This window comes from Micromys minutus (genome assembly GCF_963924665.1).
Source record: "Micromys minutus genome assembly, chromosome: 20".
Taxonomy (NCBI): Eukaryota; Metazoa; Chordata; class Mammalia; order Rodentia; family Muridae; genus Micromys; species Micromys minutus.
In genome coordinates, this window is record NC_137955.1 from 42,497,379 (window position 1) to 42,511,875 (window position 14,497).

At 50.4% G+C, this 14,497-nt stretch overlaps 1 protein-coding gene across 2 annotated transcripts in view; it reads right to left on the reverse strand.

Annotated features, from left to right (window-relative positions):
- TRIO (trio Rho guanine nucleotide exchange factor) overlaps positions 1-14,497 on the reverse strand; it is a 276,470-nt gene that overhangs the window by 147,810 nt on the left and 114,163 nt on the right. For both annotated transcript variants that reach the window (XM_080933897.1, XM_080933896.1), the window contains exons 7-8: positions 10,874-11,065; positions 6,565-6,696 (exon numbers count right to left, since the gene is read on the reverse strand). In XM_080933897.1, coding sequence (XP_080790023.1) covers positions 6,565-6,696; positions 10,874-11,065 — 324 coding nt within the window. The remainder of the gene's footprint in view (positions 1-6,564; positions 6,697-10,873; positions 11,066-14,497) is intronic.

Sequence of the window (14,497 nt, forward strand, 5' to 3'; positions counted from 1 at the left end):
TAATTATGGCATAGGCAGCAGAGAAAAGGTCACCTGATGAGACAACATACAGGAACACAAACCTAAAACCACTCAGACTTCAGTAAAGGGAGCAGACAACAGCCCGAACTGCAACTGACCTGGAATCTAGAGGACCTTGGAACAGATGCTCACCCACAGCAGCGCAGTGCTGCCCCAGGGAGCCCTGGACCAGCTCTAGTCTCATCCTCCCAGGGTGCTGTGAGCAACAATGTAACAGTGGTTCTTCATACCTGCACCGAGTCTAAAACTCACCTGACACATCCTTACAGCAAAACGTAAATGACAGTGACCAGGTAAGAAAGAACCCTGTTAACCAAAGATAATGTGTGCTGAAAGAAAACATGCGAAGACCAGCCCAGAGAGACTTGCTGCCCTTGGAGATGCTGCGTGCCCCTCTGCAGTGACTTCGGGGTGGGGGAGGCTTGGGTTTCCTATGACCGACTGGGATGTGGGCACTCAGCTAAGGAGGGCATCTGCACATAGTGAGAAACTGCCCTTTCCCCTCGTCTTTCTAGCAACACGATGAACAGGCTTCCTGGGCAGAAGGCACAACCTGTGAGGGCCACTCATCACTCAACACATCTCCCTGCCAGTTCCGTCTCAGTGTGAACATTCCTGATGGAAACACTCTTCCAGTGCCATCTTAACTGGCTGTATTCATTCACAGCAGGTTTGCATGTGTGGCCAGCCTCAATGCCTAATCTCTTCTAGCGTGTTTGCACACTCTGGGGTGTTTATAAACTGGAACATTCCTGGTCATCAATGACCTTCCTGTTGTGTCCAACATACTATAACATATACATGGCTTATGAACATTTAAATTACATGCGGTGGGTTAGGTGACCAACACAATTTGTTTCAGGGCTGAGTCGCTGGCACGGCTCCTGCTACACCCTAGGGTGCTTCATTTCCTGGGACTCAATGGTTGTTCCAAATTACTGACTTCTCACTGAACTTACCCTGGAAAGAATTCCTAAGCTCCAGCTTGTTAGTACACTGTATCGAGTGATCTGAATACAGCAGGATCCGCAGCGTGAGCCTTGAGGCTGAACCCTCTCTCCCTCTGAAAAGGGCAGCACTGAGTTCCCTAAGCAAGTCCACCCAGGCATTTCTCCACACCTTTACAAGAACGTTCTACTTCAGTTAGCTGGCAGGGACTTAGTACTTACAAAGTGTTAACTTCCGTACATTCAACAGTGCCACATCACATGTATTTCAGTAGCTTTTGAGTAAAACATGCATGCCCTTTGGAAACATAGTAACACATGAGACAAATACACTCCACGGCTTACAAAGATGGCAGCTGCGCCCTACAGAAACATTTGAAGTGGCGCACAACAATGTGAAGAAAATTCATGAAGGAAGGTGGTCACATGTTCAGCTACAACAGAGACAAACAAAACAGAAACAAGACACATTTTCAACATTAGAAGAAGTGGTGTCAAGCTGATGGTGTTTGGTGAGTGGTACAGTCTGCATGTCCCTAACTACAGAAGCAAGTGGGGCCTAAGTGGTCTCTAAGTGGCTGGCACCCAGGGCACCAGCCCACCCCCACAAGGCAAGGCAGTGGCAAGGAGGAAGTCAGACTTCTTGTCAAAGAGCAGGGTTTCCCACAACTGTTTCAAGATCACAGTGGCTCAGTTTCCAGTCTGATCTTTGTTTCCCTTGGAATGTGAGGCCTGGGACTTGATAGACAGTTTGATAGACAATCAAATCACATTTCATAAGCATTCTATTAATATGTGCACGAACTGATGTGTTCTACTGCTTGCAAGAGTGGGGAATGCATGTACTGACAAAAGCAAACCATAGCTGAAGGTAATTTAAACTTACTAACTCAAAGGTGTGTTTGTTCTTAACATTTAGGGGAAATCTGCACAAAACCCCCTCTGGTTTGCTTCCTCGGTAGTTCCTAATGACCACAACAACACACTCTATTATGTGGGTCCTGGTGAGCTGCCTGAAAACAGGTCCCACAAACCCCCTGGGGCTGGCCTAGCCTAGTTCCAGCACTTGGTTCTCCGCGTTTTTCAATAAATCAGATTCTGAGCTGAGAACCTGCAGGAAGATGCTTCACTTGCCCAAAGAAGGTCTACTGGGGCCTCACGACTCAAGGCTTTACCAACAATGACCCAAAGAGAAGCAAACAGCCCCCGGGAAGGGTGACTGAAGTCAAAGGGATGATGCTGATCTCTAAGTGTGATATGATGGTCCCAAGAAAAGGGGACAAAATACACAAAAGGCAAAAGGTTTCCATGGTAAGCGAGAAACTACACGTAGGTCTTGTTCCTTAAAGAAAAATGTGTGTAGAGAAAACGAAGGAGACAGTGAGGCAGAGAAAGAAGCTCAGGTGAGAGGCAGCCTGCTTATGGACTGGCTACCCTCACCGGACCTGTAGCTGCAGACCCAGGGCTCTTGAGAACAAGACAGAATTACTTCTCAGGTAGTGGCTTCTAAGTCACAAGCATGGTGGTCCCTCTGTTACTATAGAAACCCAAGAATGGAAGTCTGCCACCTCTTAAGGTAGGGTGCAAGAAGCTGCATTCTAAAGCGAGTGTGAAAACACTGATTTGGGAGGAGGGATAATGACTTCAAAACCAGACAAAACAAAACCCAAAGCAGCCCAGGCTTTCTCAGATTCTGGCAGGAAGGAGACCATCCCGGAGCTGAGGTGGTGAGGGATGGCTTCCTAAAGAGCCGGCATCAGAAAAGCTGGAAAGAGGGACTACACGTCTGGGAGACAGCAGGGACACAGAGTGAACACATCAGTTGACAAGGACAAGAGGAGCCTGTTTCCTACAGAAGGGAGTCATGAGCCCTGAGCAGGCAGGCTGCAAGAAATGGTGGCATTTGTGTTTGTAACATACGTGTACAGACACAGGGAGAATGTTATATGTACATGTGTAAGCATGCATGTGGAGGGTTGGTGGGTGAGGGGGTGGATGGGTGGGTGGATAAATGGAGGGATAAGGGTGTGAGTAGATGGATGCAGTGTGTGTGTGTGTGTGTGTGTGTGTGTACTTGTACGAGTGAGTGGTGGGCAGACAGACACATGCACCTCCACATTACAGAGCATAGAAGCATTGACAGTCATAAGCAAACAGTGTTCTAGCCTTCTTTTCTAAACAGTATACAACAATGCAAGGATCCACCTGACTAGTTGGGACAGCAGACCATGGGAGTAACCAGGGAAGGTATAAGAGGACCTTGGAGCATCTTGCTATGCTGGAAAGTAACAAAATGTTCGAAGGGTGCTTGATAAAAACCTGGGCAAAGTCAGCATCAAAATAGAGTGCCAGGTACAACTCATAAAGCACAAGCTTTCAGGGGGGGGGGGGGAAGGAGGCTGCTTCTTCCTCAAGGTGGAAGCCACCAACAGACACAGAAAGAACAGTGGAAAGTGATGGCTAGCTGACCAGACAAACACGACGCCGGTCTTCTGTGGAGGCTAGGACATGGTACACATGGGACAGGTGTGAGGAGGACAGACTGGTATTGCTGCGTCACTGCCACCATGTGGTATCTGTCACAGGCTAACTATGTGAGCTCTCCTGTGACATCAGAGCAGAAATGTGCTGGGGGGTGCACAGAGTAGCCGATTCCCCCGGCTTGGGATAGACCAGCTAAGATATTAAATTCAGGGAAAGAGCCAGACATATTAACGCAATCAGACAACATCTACGGACCATTCACGTAGAGGCTATGAACGGGTCTATGATAGAATGTCTGTACGGGCAGTGGACAAAGCGAAACTGTGGCACACGCTGGACAAGGGCAAGTGTGGGTCTGTGAATGTGGGAACAAGGGGCCATTCCACCGCATCTCAGTTGGAGGCGCTTCCACACCATCCAGTTACTATGAACCAGTTTACACTGGAATGAAACTATACCAGAGGTAAAGGCATGCTCCGAATGGGAAATAGAGATTCTGTATACAGCTAGGAGTACCAGGGGAAGCTGGCAACAGTCAGCAAAAGTAATCCTGGTGTATCCTGTGTGTTCTCTCCACCAGTCCCCTCACAGAGCGGAACCAGCTGTGTTGAGAACAGAGGCTGCCCGATGCCTTCCTGGTCTGAGGACAGGGTGTGCGGTTGCCTGGTGCAGGCCCAGCACGGTGATCAGACAGGAGTGCTGGAGAAAGCATCATGTCAGAGTGGGTACCTGACGGACGGCTTCATCGTGAGCACCAGGGTCCTTCACTTTCTTCATTGCAGGTCAGAACCAGATGCTGCACAGAGATGCCACCCGAGGGAAGTCAATGTGCTCTAAACATGAAAACTTCATCCGGTTTTCAGGTGGACTATACAAAGGGCTATCCCTCAGGTGAGCAGACCCTCCTTCTCCAGACAGCTAACTAGCTATGTGTGCACAACTAAGAAATACAGAACCGACCTGTTCAATTCCACAGAAACAGAAGATGGTGCTCAAAGAAGGAAGGTTCTCTTAGGGCAGAAGGGTGACTGTGACCGAAAGGAGACCTGGCAAGCCCTCAATGGAGAACAGCAGTACTCTGCCTGTAGACAGCAGGCGTCAGGAGAGCTGGGCCCAAGGACACACAGGGCCAGCTGTCGAAACTCGACTCTGACCAAGGACTAACTTAAGCCCAGCAAGGATGTATCTCCATGTCCAGCCACTGTGGGGACCTTGAAGCCTTTCCCACTGAGGCGTCTCAACAGACATCAGCATGGGGCAGGACAGATGCTTTCTCTTACAGAGAATGGAGAAAAGCTTGCAGAACAAAAAGATTGGGGAATGTCTGCCCCACCCCTATATCTTGGAGTATCATCCTTATCACAACCTACCGACTAAGTGTGTGTCCACTTGACACAAGCTAGAGTCATTTAGGTGGAAGGAAGCCCAGCTGAGAAAAGCCTCCATAAGACTGGGCTGTATGCAAGGCTGTAGGGCATTTTCTTCATTAGGGACTGATGGGAGAGGGCCCAGCTCACTGTGGGTGGTGCTATTGCTGGGCTGGTGGTCCAGGGTTCTGTAAGAGAGCAGGCTGAGCAAGCCATGCTGAGCAAGTGAGTAAGCAGCATCCCTCCATGGCCTGCGTGAGTTCGTGTTCTGACACCCTCCAGTGATGAGCAGAGAAACGGAACTCCTCCAGCTGTGTTTAGTTCATCACAGCCACAGTGGCCCTAACCCACACAGCCAGGCAAGCGAAGCAGGGGTGAGGACAGTCCCCAACAGTGGCCCTCAGTCTTCCTAACACTGCTACGCTTTAACACAGCTTCTCATGGGGTGATGACCCAACCACAAAGTTATTCTTATTGCTGCTTTGTAACTGTGATTTTGCTACTGTTACAAACAGTAATGTTAGTATCTCATACTTCTGATGGTCGTAGGCCGCCCCTGTGAAAGAATCATTTGATCCCCAAAGGGGTCAAGACCTGCTGGTGTAGAATCACTGCTCCACAACCTATCTGTGTCTGGGCCCTCCCCTGACTCAGTGACAGACAGTGGCAGCTGGGCATGCGCAGCCAGCCTGGCTCATGCAGCTCTGCACTCTACCTGCTGGCCTGGCTCATGCAGCTCTGCACTCTACCTGCTGGCCTGGCTCATGCAGCTCTGCACTCTACCTGCTGTGCAGCCAGCCTGGCTCATGCAGCTCTGCACTCTACCTGCTGGCCTGGCACAGGCCCTTTCTCCTCCATGTCCCGATGTCCTCACTTGTGGGGACAGAAGGACACTGCAGAACTGTGAGCAGCAGGGCCACAAAGCATGGTACCACAGCGAGCAACAGCAAACGAGACAAGGGGCGCACCACAGACATAATGCAGCGCCTCAAAATTTACAATCCGTGTCGCGCCTGGTTCCCCCCCCTAGGGGGGTTGTTACACTATTTGGATGCTCTGCAATCTAGAGGTGGGCTTAGCAAGTGAAAGACCGTCACCAGAAATGGGTTTCAGAAGGTTGTAGCCGGGCCCTGGTTCCAGCCTCCGTCTCCCTGTTTCTTGTTTAACAACTGTGTGAGGAGCCCTAGGCCCTGAACTCACGAGGCGAGATAAATCCTTTTCGCCTTAGGCTGTTTTTTTATTGAGTATTGTGATCATGCCTATAACATGGTGACTAGTACACTTGGATATCTAAAGCAGCAAGCCCTGCACCCTGGTGAAAACAGTGGATGTTTTGTAATCCAGAGCATGAGGGTGAAGCTGGTTCTCTTCCTAACAAGTTTCCCTGGTGACGACACACTGAATCTGACTAAACTGTTTAGCAGTGCAGGGTTCCCAAATGTAGACAAGGAGCCTGGGATTTTGATTACCTGACAGCTAACAATACAGGCGGCCTCACTTCTGACAGTCTCGAGACATGGAGACTCTGGCCACCATGAGACCAAGCATCACGGGGTTCGGAATCCTTACTTTTCCTTACTCACTAACCCTAGCTCCGTGCTTAGTAGGACTCCAAACGCTGGATAACTAACCAGCCGTTTAACGCAGAGGTTCTCCTGAGCGCCCCAGAGCATCCCGTGGTGTGGCTTTAGAGTTCTGATTCAGAGCCACCAATGCCTTGCACTCGAACTGAAACACACTCTTACCTCAGAGTAGGCGAGGGTGATGTGCTCGTAGATCCCCTGGTGATGGTGAATGGCATCTTCCAGGTCCTGAAGCTCCGAGGGAAGGTCTACTTCACCACAGGCCTTACACCACGGGTCCACATTGCTCATGTACTTGGAGGGCAAGAAAGGAAGGAAGGAAGGAAGGAAGGAAGGAAGGAAGGAAGGAAGGAAACATTATTTCTATGGACCACTAAGCCTTTATGTATAGAGGGGGACACTTTACATCGGGATGTGGATAGGTAGTGTAGCTGAGGGAGAGGGTAAGCAAACAGCAGCATGGCTGGATATCACTGCAAATGGCTGCTTCCGATTCTCCACTGGGATGTGGATCATGGACTCCATCCCCAGAGGTCAGGTGGGGGAAGGGAGGGTGGGTGCCGCAGGAGCCCCGGCGGCAGTTAGTGGAACCCCTGGGGTATCCTGTCTGTCTGTCCTGTCCTGGCTGGCTTTCCCAGCCCACACTGAAATCCTTCTACCTCCCTTGCACCCCAGCAACAGTGAGCAGAGCCCACTCTTCCCCATACCCCAGGAGGGCTCAACAGCAGGGTGAGCTTCATGGGGGGACGTCTGCAGCTTCCTTTTCCTTTACCAGGCTTACAGGAAAGACCGAGACTCTCAAACCTCTCATCTGAGGTTCGGAAGGGCAGGCAGCCCACTCGGGGCTTTTGAGAGATGCAACGGGAGCAGGGGGAACATGGAGAGGCAGCCTAGGATGCTCAGCTCGGGCTGCAGATTGCAAACTGTGGTTCGAATCTCACTTCCCTTCCCCCTGCTGCCACCCACATCTCCAGTCCCCCTCCATAAGGAGAAATCACTGGCGGGTTTCCTGGGGAGGTACTGTCAGAACCCTTCACGGGCGAGTGTCAAAAGTAAGCACAGAAGGCCCAATTAAAGGGGGCTGATTCAATTAAGCCGATTAGATGGCTTCCCCCCTCTCAGGTCAGGTCTGTGCTCAGCAGGGAAGGGAGAGGAAAGGCAGGCAGGTAGTCACCCAAGAAGGGATTGTTCGTGAAAACCCTGTAGTATCACTGCTGGCTCAGAAAAGAAGCTTCATGCAAAGTTCAGGGTCCGGAATCAGGTCACACAGCAGGTCCCTAGACTGTACCTACTAAAGTGCACTGGAGGGTCACCTTCCTGTCCACAAACTGACATTCCAGCTCGGCCATCAGTGGAGACAGGACGTGAGAGATGGTGGGGACGACTCGGGGAAGCACCATTCTTGTTGGCTTACAACGCCAGTGGAAACTGCCAACACGGAGCTCGTGGAGGCAGGGGTGGCACGCTACGCGGCTCACTGAGGCATGGAACCCGAACAGAGAAGCCTGCCGCCATCAGCAGGGCAGCTAATGGGCCCTGTACCTGACCGTGTCCCCCAATGAGATTCAAGTTCCTCATGAAAACTCCGGATGAGGTTCAAAGAGGTGATTGGGATGGAAACCTAACTCACGGTGTCCATTTGCCCAGCCCTCTCCAGACACACTTGAAACCAGCCTAAGCACACAGGGAAGCCCACCTCCTCCTGTTCACCTTATATCGGGCTGTTTTTCCTGCGTTATAAGACTCCCTGGCTGTTTCTTCTTTTTGGCAGCGGGGAAGAGAGTAAGGAAGCCCATGCAAAGTCACCCCACTGCTTCTCCTGCACGTGCTGGGTGTCAGGGCACGGGACTCAGTGCGCACGCACTGGTCGTTTTCACCAGTCCTCTCCTGAGCTCAGCTGGGCTTCCTTCTCTAACTATTTTATGTGCAGAGACCTGGAGCTCTAATAGGATCTCAGGAATTCCTGTTCAGCCATACTGTTCTGGCTTATTTTCCTTCAGATTTCTAAATTACAGCCCTTCATTATACCCAAACACCTCAGGCTCTTCCAACGTTGCAGCGTGCTTGAAATTTTTGGTGGCGAACCATGGGTCAGAGCAGCAACTGACCTCCTGGGTGTCTACACGGTTCTGAATCCCTCCATAAAGACTCCAGGCTGTTAGACATTACTGCCAGCCGACTGCACTGCCTCCCGTGTTCCTGTTCTCTCCGTGTGCAATTTATCATCTCATGACTTAGCAGCCACAGTATGTGTTGCTGTTGGGGGACGGGGGTCCCCAGAAAGGCACACAGGTGAGGAGTATACAGTTGCCTTTCTCTAACGATGATGTCGGATGCTCAGGTGTATCTGCTGTGTACTCTGAGGAGCAGTGGCAGCTCCAGGGTCATGGAGAGCATGTTAGTTCATGCTGAGGAAGACTCCTGTTACTTTAGAGAACGTTCGATGTGTGGGTTTTGTTTACCTTTGGCAGAGAGCTACCAGTGAGACCTGAAGGCCTCGCGCACAGCTTTCACGATGCCATTAAGATGTTTTTCCTGTTTGCATCCCACGAGCTTCTTTCGTTGCTTCACACTTTAAAGGTTTCTAGGCTGAGATCACTGCTAATTACTGTCTTGCGTAACGCAAGACTGCCTTGCTGAAACCCTGGGCAAGCTGGGGCGTCTGCTTGGTTTTATTGACAACTTCTCTCAACAACAGAGACTAGTTTGAGATGAAAGAGATACTTTCTCCTTCTCAGAACCATCATGCAATGATGCAAAGCCTTAGAAAAGTGCTCCTCCTCCTTCAAAGGAGAGGGAAGCTATGCCAGTAAGCCAACTACCGTCTACCTCTGTTGCCTTCCCTGTGTCTTTTCAGACGTGTGCGCCTAAGCTGAGGAGGTGAGGCGTGTTGTGGGATCTACAAACTCTGCCATGAATGAGAGTTCTTTCAACTTTAGCCCACGAAGCCAATGTGGGGCAAGGATCTGCATCACTTAGTAAGGGCGTCAAGCTGTCTCAAAGCTATTCCGACGTAGCCCAGACTGGTATAGCCTTCCTATGGTTGCAGAAGACCAAAGGCTGGATCTATCCTTTCCTGGTGAGCACACCCAGCCTTACCTAAGAGAGTGGGAAGAATGCTGGTGTAGAGGGGTCTCCTGGAAATATCCTTTCTCCAACAAAAAAGGGCAAAAACTCCTACCTACCACTGCCCCTGCCCAGAGGAGACACTGTTGCTGAGAGGCTGGGCTTGCAGCCATACATGTGACAGAAGGCCCGTCCAACTTAGGATACACACAGCTGGCTACCAAGGGCCGTGGACATCTCCGTAAGACCCTGATGTGGACGCTGTAAGAGGCATTCTACAGCTTGCAGTATCCAATGCAGATAATACAAATAAAAGGAGTGAGGAGGACGGGGAGGACAGTGAGGAGGACGGGGAGGACAGTGAGGAGGATGGGAAGACAGTGAGGACGATGGGGAGGACAGTGAGGAGGACGGGGATGACTGTGAGGAGGATGGAGAGGACTGTGAGGAGGATGGGGAGGACAGTGAGGAGGATGGGGAGGACTGTGAGGAGGACGGGGAGGACTGTGAGGAGGATGGGGAGGACTGTGAGGAGGACAGGGAGGACTGTGAGGACAGGGAGGACTGTGAGGACAGGGAGGACTGTGAGGACAGGGAGGACTGTGAGGACAGGGAGGACGGACAGAGTAGAGAGAAGATGGAGAGAAAGAAGCAGCAGCTACTGCTTACTGTGAAAGGCCAGACACTGCTAGTGAGAAAACCTGAAGTGGGAAACTTCTGAGCCATGCAAAAACCAAAAACAAACAACAAAAAATTTTTTAAAATAAAAATTTTAGAGCGCTTTGGATTCTCCAGGTAAGGATGTTTAACCCACGCAGTCTTCAGCAGAACCTTGAACACTGACTGACCGGTTTCCCATGGTTCATTTAAGAGATACACAACCTGCATTTACCAGATACCAGACACTGCAGGGCACGGTCAAGTGGCTGTTTTCACTCTCTAAAACAAAAATACTAAAGCAAGTTTTTTTTTTTCTATTTCACCCCCACCCCGCAAAAACAAACAAACAAACAGCAAACAAACAACAAACACCCCCTGAGGAACAAAAGTGCTGGGCACCGTGGGAACACCTGCAATCCCACCACAGCGTGTGGAAATGGGGTCTTGCCATGTTTGATGCAGGCTGTGTGATTCCACTTGCTCCAGGCCTGTCTGAACTACACAAAGAACCTTGTCTCATATGCACACTGATGAGCAAGCAAACAGAACAAGTACAGCTGAAAAAGTGCCACCTAGGCTCGCACAGCCATGGGTGTGACCGGCGGCTAAAACAGTGAGGCTGAGAGCAGGTAGAGCAAATCCTTTAAGAAGCCGTGTAGACTCACTTACACAAGATGGTGGGGGCGGGGGGCAGGACCTGGCTCTGGCCTTGTGGGCTGTGGGCTGGGAGGTTCTGGGCACTGACCTTCTCGGCCTTCTGGTGGAAGATGGAGGACATGTCCAACAAGGTGCTACGCTCGTCCAAGGCAGCTGCGAACGCCTTCCACTCCTGCTCCAGCTGATTTGCAATCTGCTTTATCTGCTGAGAGGCGTAGTGGCCTGATTCCACCAGGCGATTGGCCACTGACATTATACGGTTTATATTTACATACACGTTCTGCGGGGGAGGCAGAGCAAGGGCTTCAGTGAGGGATGTAGACAGAGGACTCCTCCCCACCCCCTAAGAAACGCAGAGCCCTTTGTGGACAGCCTGCTGACAGCGCCTCGGTCTGCGAGCAGAACCACCTGGTACCCATGTGCAGCTTCGCCCTCTCGATTCTCATCAACTCTGAGCTGGGTTCCACATTCTATGTTTAAAGCTGTAAGATTATCAATCAGCTCACTGAAACGGCATCACTGTTAACCACAAAGCAATCATGCACAAGTGCGGGCACACAAACACACTGTTACTTCCTGGCTTCCGACCCTGATGAGGATCCAGACGGCAGGGCCACTGACGATCACAAAGAACTGCAGGAACCCGACTAGAACCCAGGAATTCAAAGCTAGGTACTTGGCAACCAAAGGCTATGTGTGTGATGACAAGTTCTCCTTTCTGTACAAACTCAAGCCGCCTTTTCGTGCCCATAGAGAGCCTTCAGATGGATCTCCTTTCTCCCAGGAGTGGGAATTGGGGTGTAGAAGGGGAGATGCCATGTTCAGAACCTCTGCTCTGCTCAAATCCCTACCGTGTCTATCAGAGAACTAAGCATACAGGCTTTAAGATCAAAACCAAACCTACATTTTCCTCTGTGCACAGCACAGTTGTGCGCACAGTGTGACCTTACAGTTGTGTCAGCACGACCCTACAGTTGTGCATAGCATGAGCTTACAGTTGTGTGCACAGTGTGATCTTACAGTTGTGCACAGTGTGATCTTACAGTTGTGCAGTGTGACCTTACAGTTGTGTGTACAGTGTGACCTTACAGTTGTGTGCACAGTGTGATCTTACAGTTGTGTGCAGTGTGACCTTACAGTTGTGTCAGCACAACCCTACAGTTGTGCATAGCATGAGCTTACAGTTGTGTGCACAGTGTGATCTTACAGTTGTGCACAGTGTGATCTTACAGTTGTGCAGTGTGACCTTACAGTTGTGCACAGTGTGATCTTACAGTTGTGTGCACAGTGTGACCTTACAGTTGTGTGCACAGTGTGACCTTACAGTTGTGCACAGTGTGATCTTACAGTTGTGCAGTGTGACCTTACAGTTGTGCAGTGTGATCTTACAGTTGTGTGCACAGTGTGATCTTACAGTTGTGTGCACAGTGTCACCTTACAGTTGTGCACAGTGTGATCTTACAGTTGTGTGCACAGTGTGACCTTACAGTTGTACACACAGTGTGACCTTACAGTTCATCTTCCACTCGTCCCAAAGTCTACTCCAACAGTCACCAGCGTGCTGAATGCTATTTGTGGACAACATGGAGCGATGGCACACAATTCACAAATCCCGACTTACTCGTGTATTTTTATTTTGGACCATGCTGGTCCCCTGAGTGGAAGACAAATCTCTGCCTCCTGCGACTCACTGCTAGCTTAGCCAGTCTGGCTAATTCCTTACTGCCGGTGCCTTCTTCCCACCGCTCTGAGCCACACTGGCTGCATCCTGGAGCAGCCCCCCCCCCCCCCCCGTCCTAACCCTAACCTATGGAATTCTCTCTTGGCTTTCCTTGCACCCTCTTTTGGCTGATCCTATTACCATCCACTCAGAAGCCAGTGGAAGTGCCTTAAAACACTGGCGGGGGGCTGGACAAGCCCCCACCTACATTCCTTCCCCACAGACTCCCGAGAGGACCTTGCAGGTCCAAAGCAGTAGAGACAGAGGGTTCTTCATGGAGGTGTGAACAATAGTGAGAATATAAAATATATTTAACCATCTTCCTTTAAAGTAAAAGCAATGTACAATGGGCTTGGGGTGTCTCCCAAAGATTCATATGCTGAGTGTTTGCTAAGCTTTGTCCTTGGCTGATAGCACTAGTAAAGATGGGTCCAGGTACAGGAAGTAGGTGTGCCTCTGCAAGTCTATTAGGATCCTTTCTCCCTTCCCTTTGTTTGCTTCCTGGACCCCATGAGGCAGTTCTGATCCACACTCACTTCCTGCATTATACACAGTACTACTGTCAGAAATAGGAGCCAAGCAAGCATAGGCTGAATGCTCTAAAACTGAGCCCTGTATCTTCCCTGCTCTGGCTGTGGATCTCAGGCACTCTGTCACCATGGGGAAACCGAGGCCCGTATCTTTTCTGCTTAGGCTGCACATCGCCATGAGGAGTGACTGAAAAATAACACTTCCAGGCTCCTCCCCTGTCCCCTATTTCTCTCTAAAGTGACTGGATTTGCTAATGTCTTCTCTGACTCCTCAAGAGAAGAGGCAACTCTGTAGTCTGTCCAAGAGTCTATGCAGAGGCCCTCACTTAGAATGGTTAGAGCAAGAGAAGAGCAGGCCATTGAAATGGTCCTCCCTGGGGCTGGAGAGATGGCTCAGTGCTTAGGAGCACTGAATGCTCTTTGAGGATCTAGATCCAATTCCTGGCACCCACATGGTAGCTCACAACTGCCAATAGCTCCAAGATCCGACATCCTCACTCATACACGCATGCAGAGCAAACACCAATGCGCAGAAAGTAATAAAAGAAAAAGCAAACAAGCACTGGTCCTCCTGGGGGAGCCACAGACGCTCACGCAGAGACTCAGCTCCACAGGCCTTTGTCACTTTCATTTCCTGAGCACACTATGCTAGTCTTTGTGCCTCCCATTTCCCGTGCCACTTTCAGCACAGCCAGAGGCGTGGTGGGCCACACAGCCCTTCAGAGCCCGCACACGGCTCTGCCTCGTGCCATCCCTACTACTGGTCTTCTCAGGCCTGTGCGCTTCGCTAGAATGAGCATCATTCTTGGTAGTTCCTGGTGCGGTTCCTTCACAGACTGCCTACTTCCGGACCCGTATTTAGTCCTGTAGGCTTTACGGTTCCTCAAGATGCTCCAGGCAGCGGGAGAAAGGACCCAAAGGCAGTGGGCCTCATTTGCCATGTGTGCACAGTGGCGGAAGACTCCAGCGGGTGTCAGGGCACGGGACAAGGAAGCTCCTGACTGCTGTCCACAGCACATCCTAACTGAAGCAGAACTGAGAAGTGTAACACGGATGTGTGGCGGAAAATAAGAAAATGAGAGGTGAGAATGGGGGGAGGGAGAGGAGGGAAGAGAAGAGACATCTCTCATATTTTTAGGATATTCCTCACCTGTTTTAATTGGGTAACATCATAGGTGTTAGTTAAAATTTCTTGAGCACTGACTACATCTTGAAGAGTATACTAAGGTGTTTTATACATACAGAGTAAATAACACAATGCATCAAAGATAGACAGTGTACCCACTTCACAGATTAGGCAACTGAGGGTCAAAGAGGTCAAACAGATCTTCCAACTTCAGTGGAAGAATGAAAGAGTAACAATTACCACCTCTACATCCACTGTCACCCTGAAGCCTCCACACAGCTTGTGTGAGGTGTGGGAGCTCCAGCCACTAACTGCCTTCATTTTGCTAAAAACCTC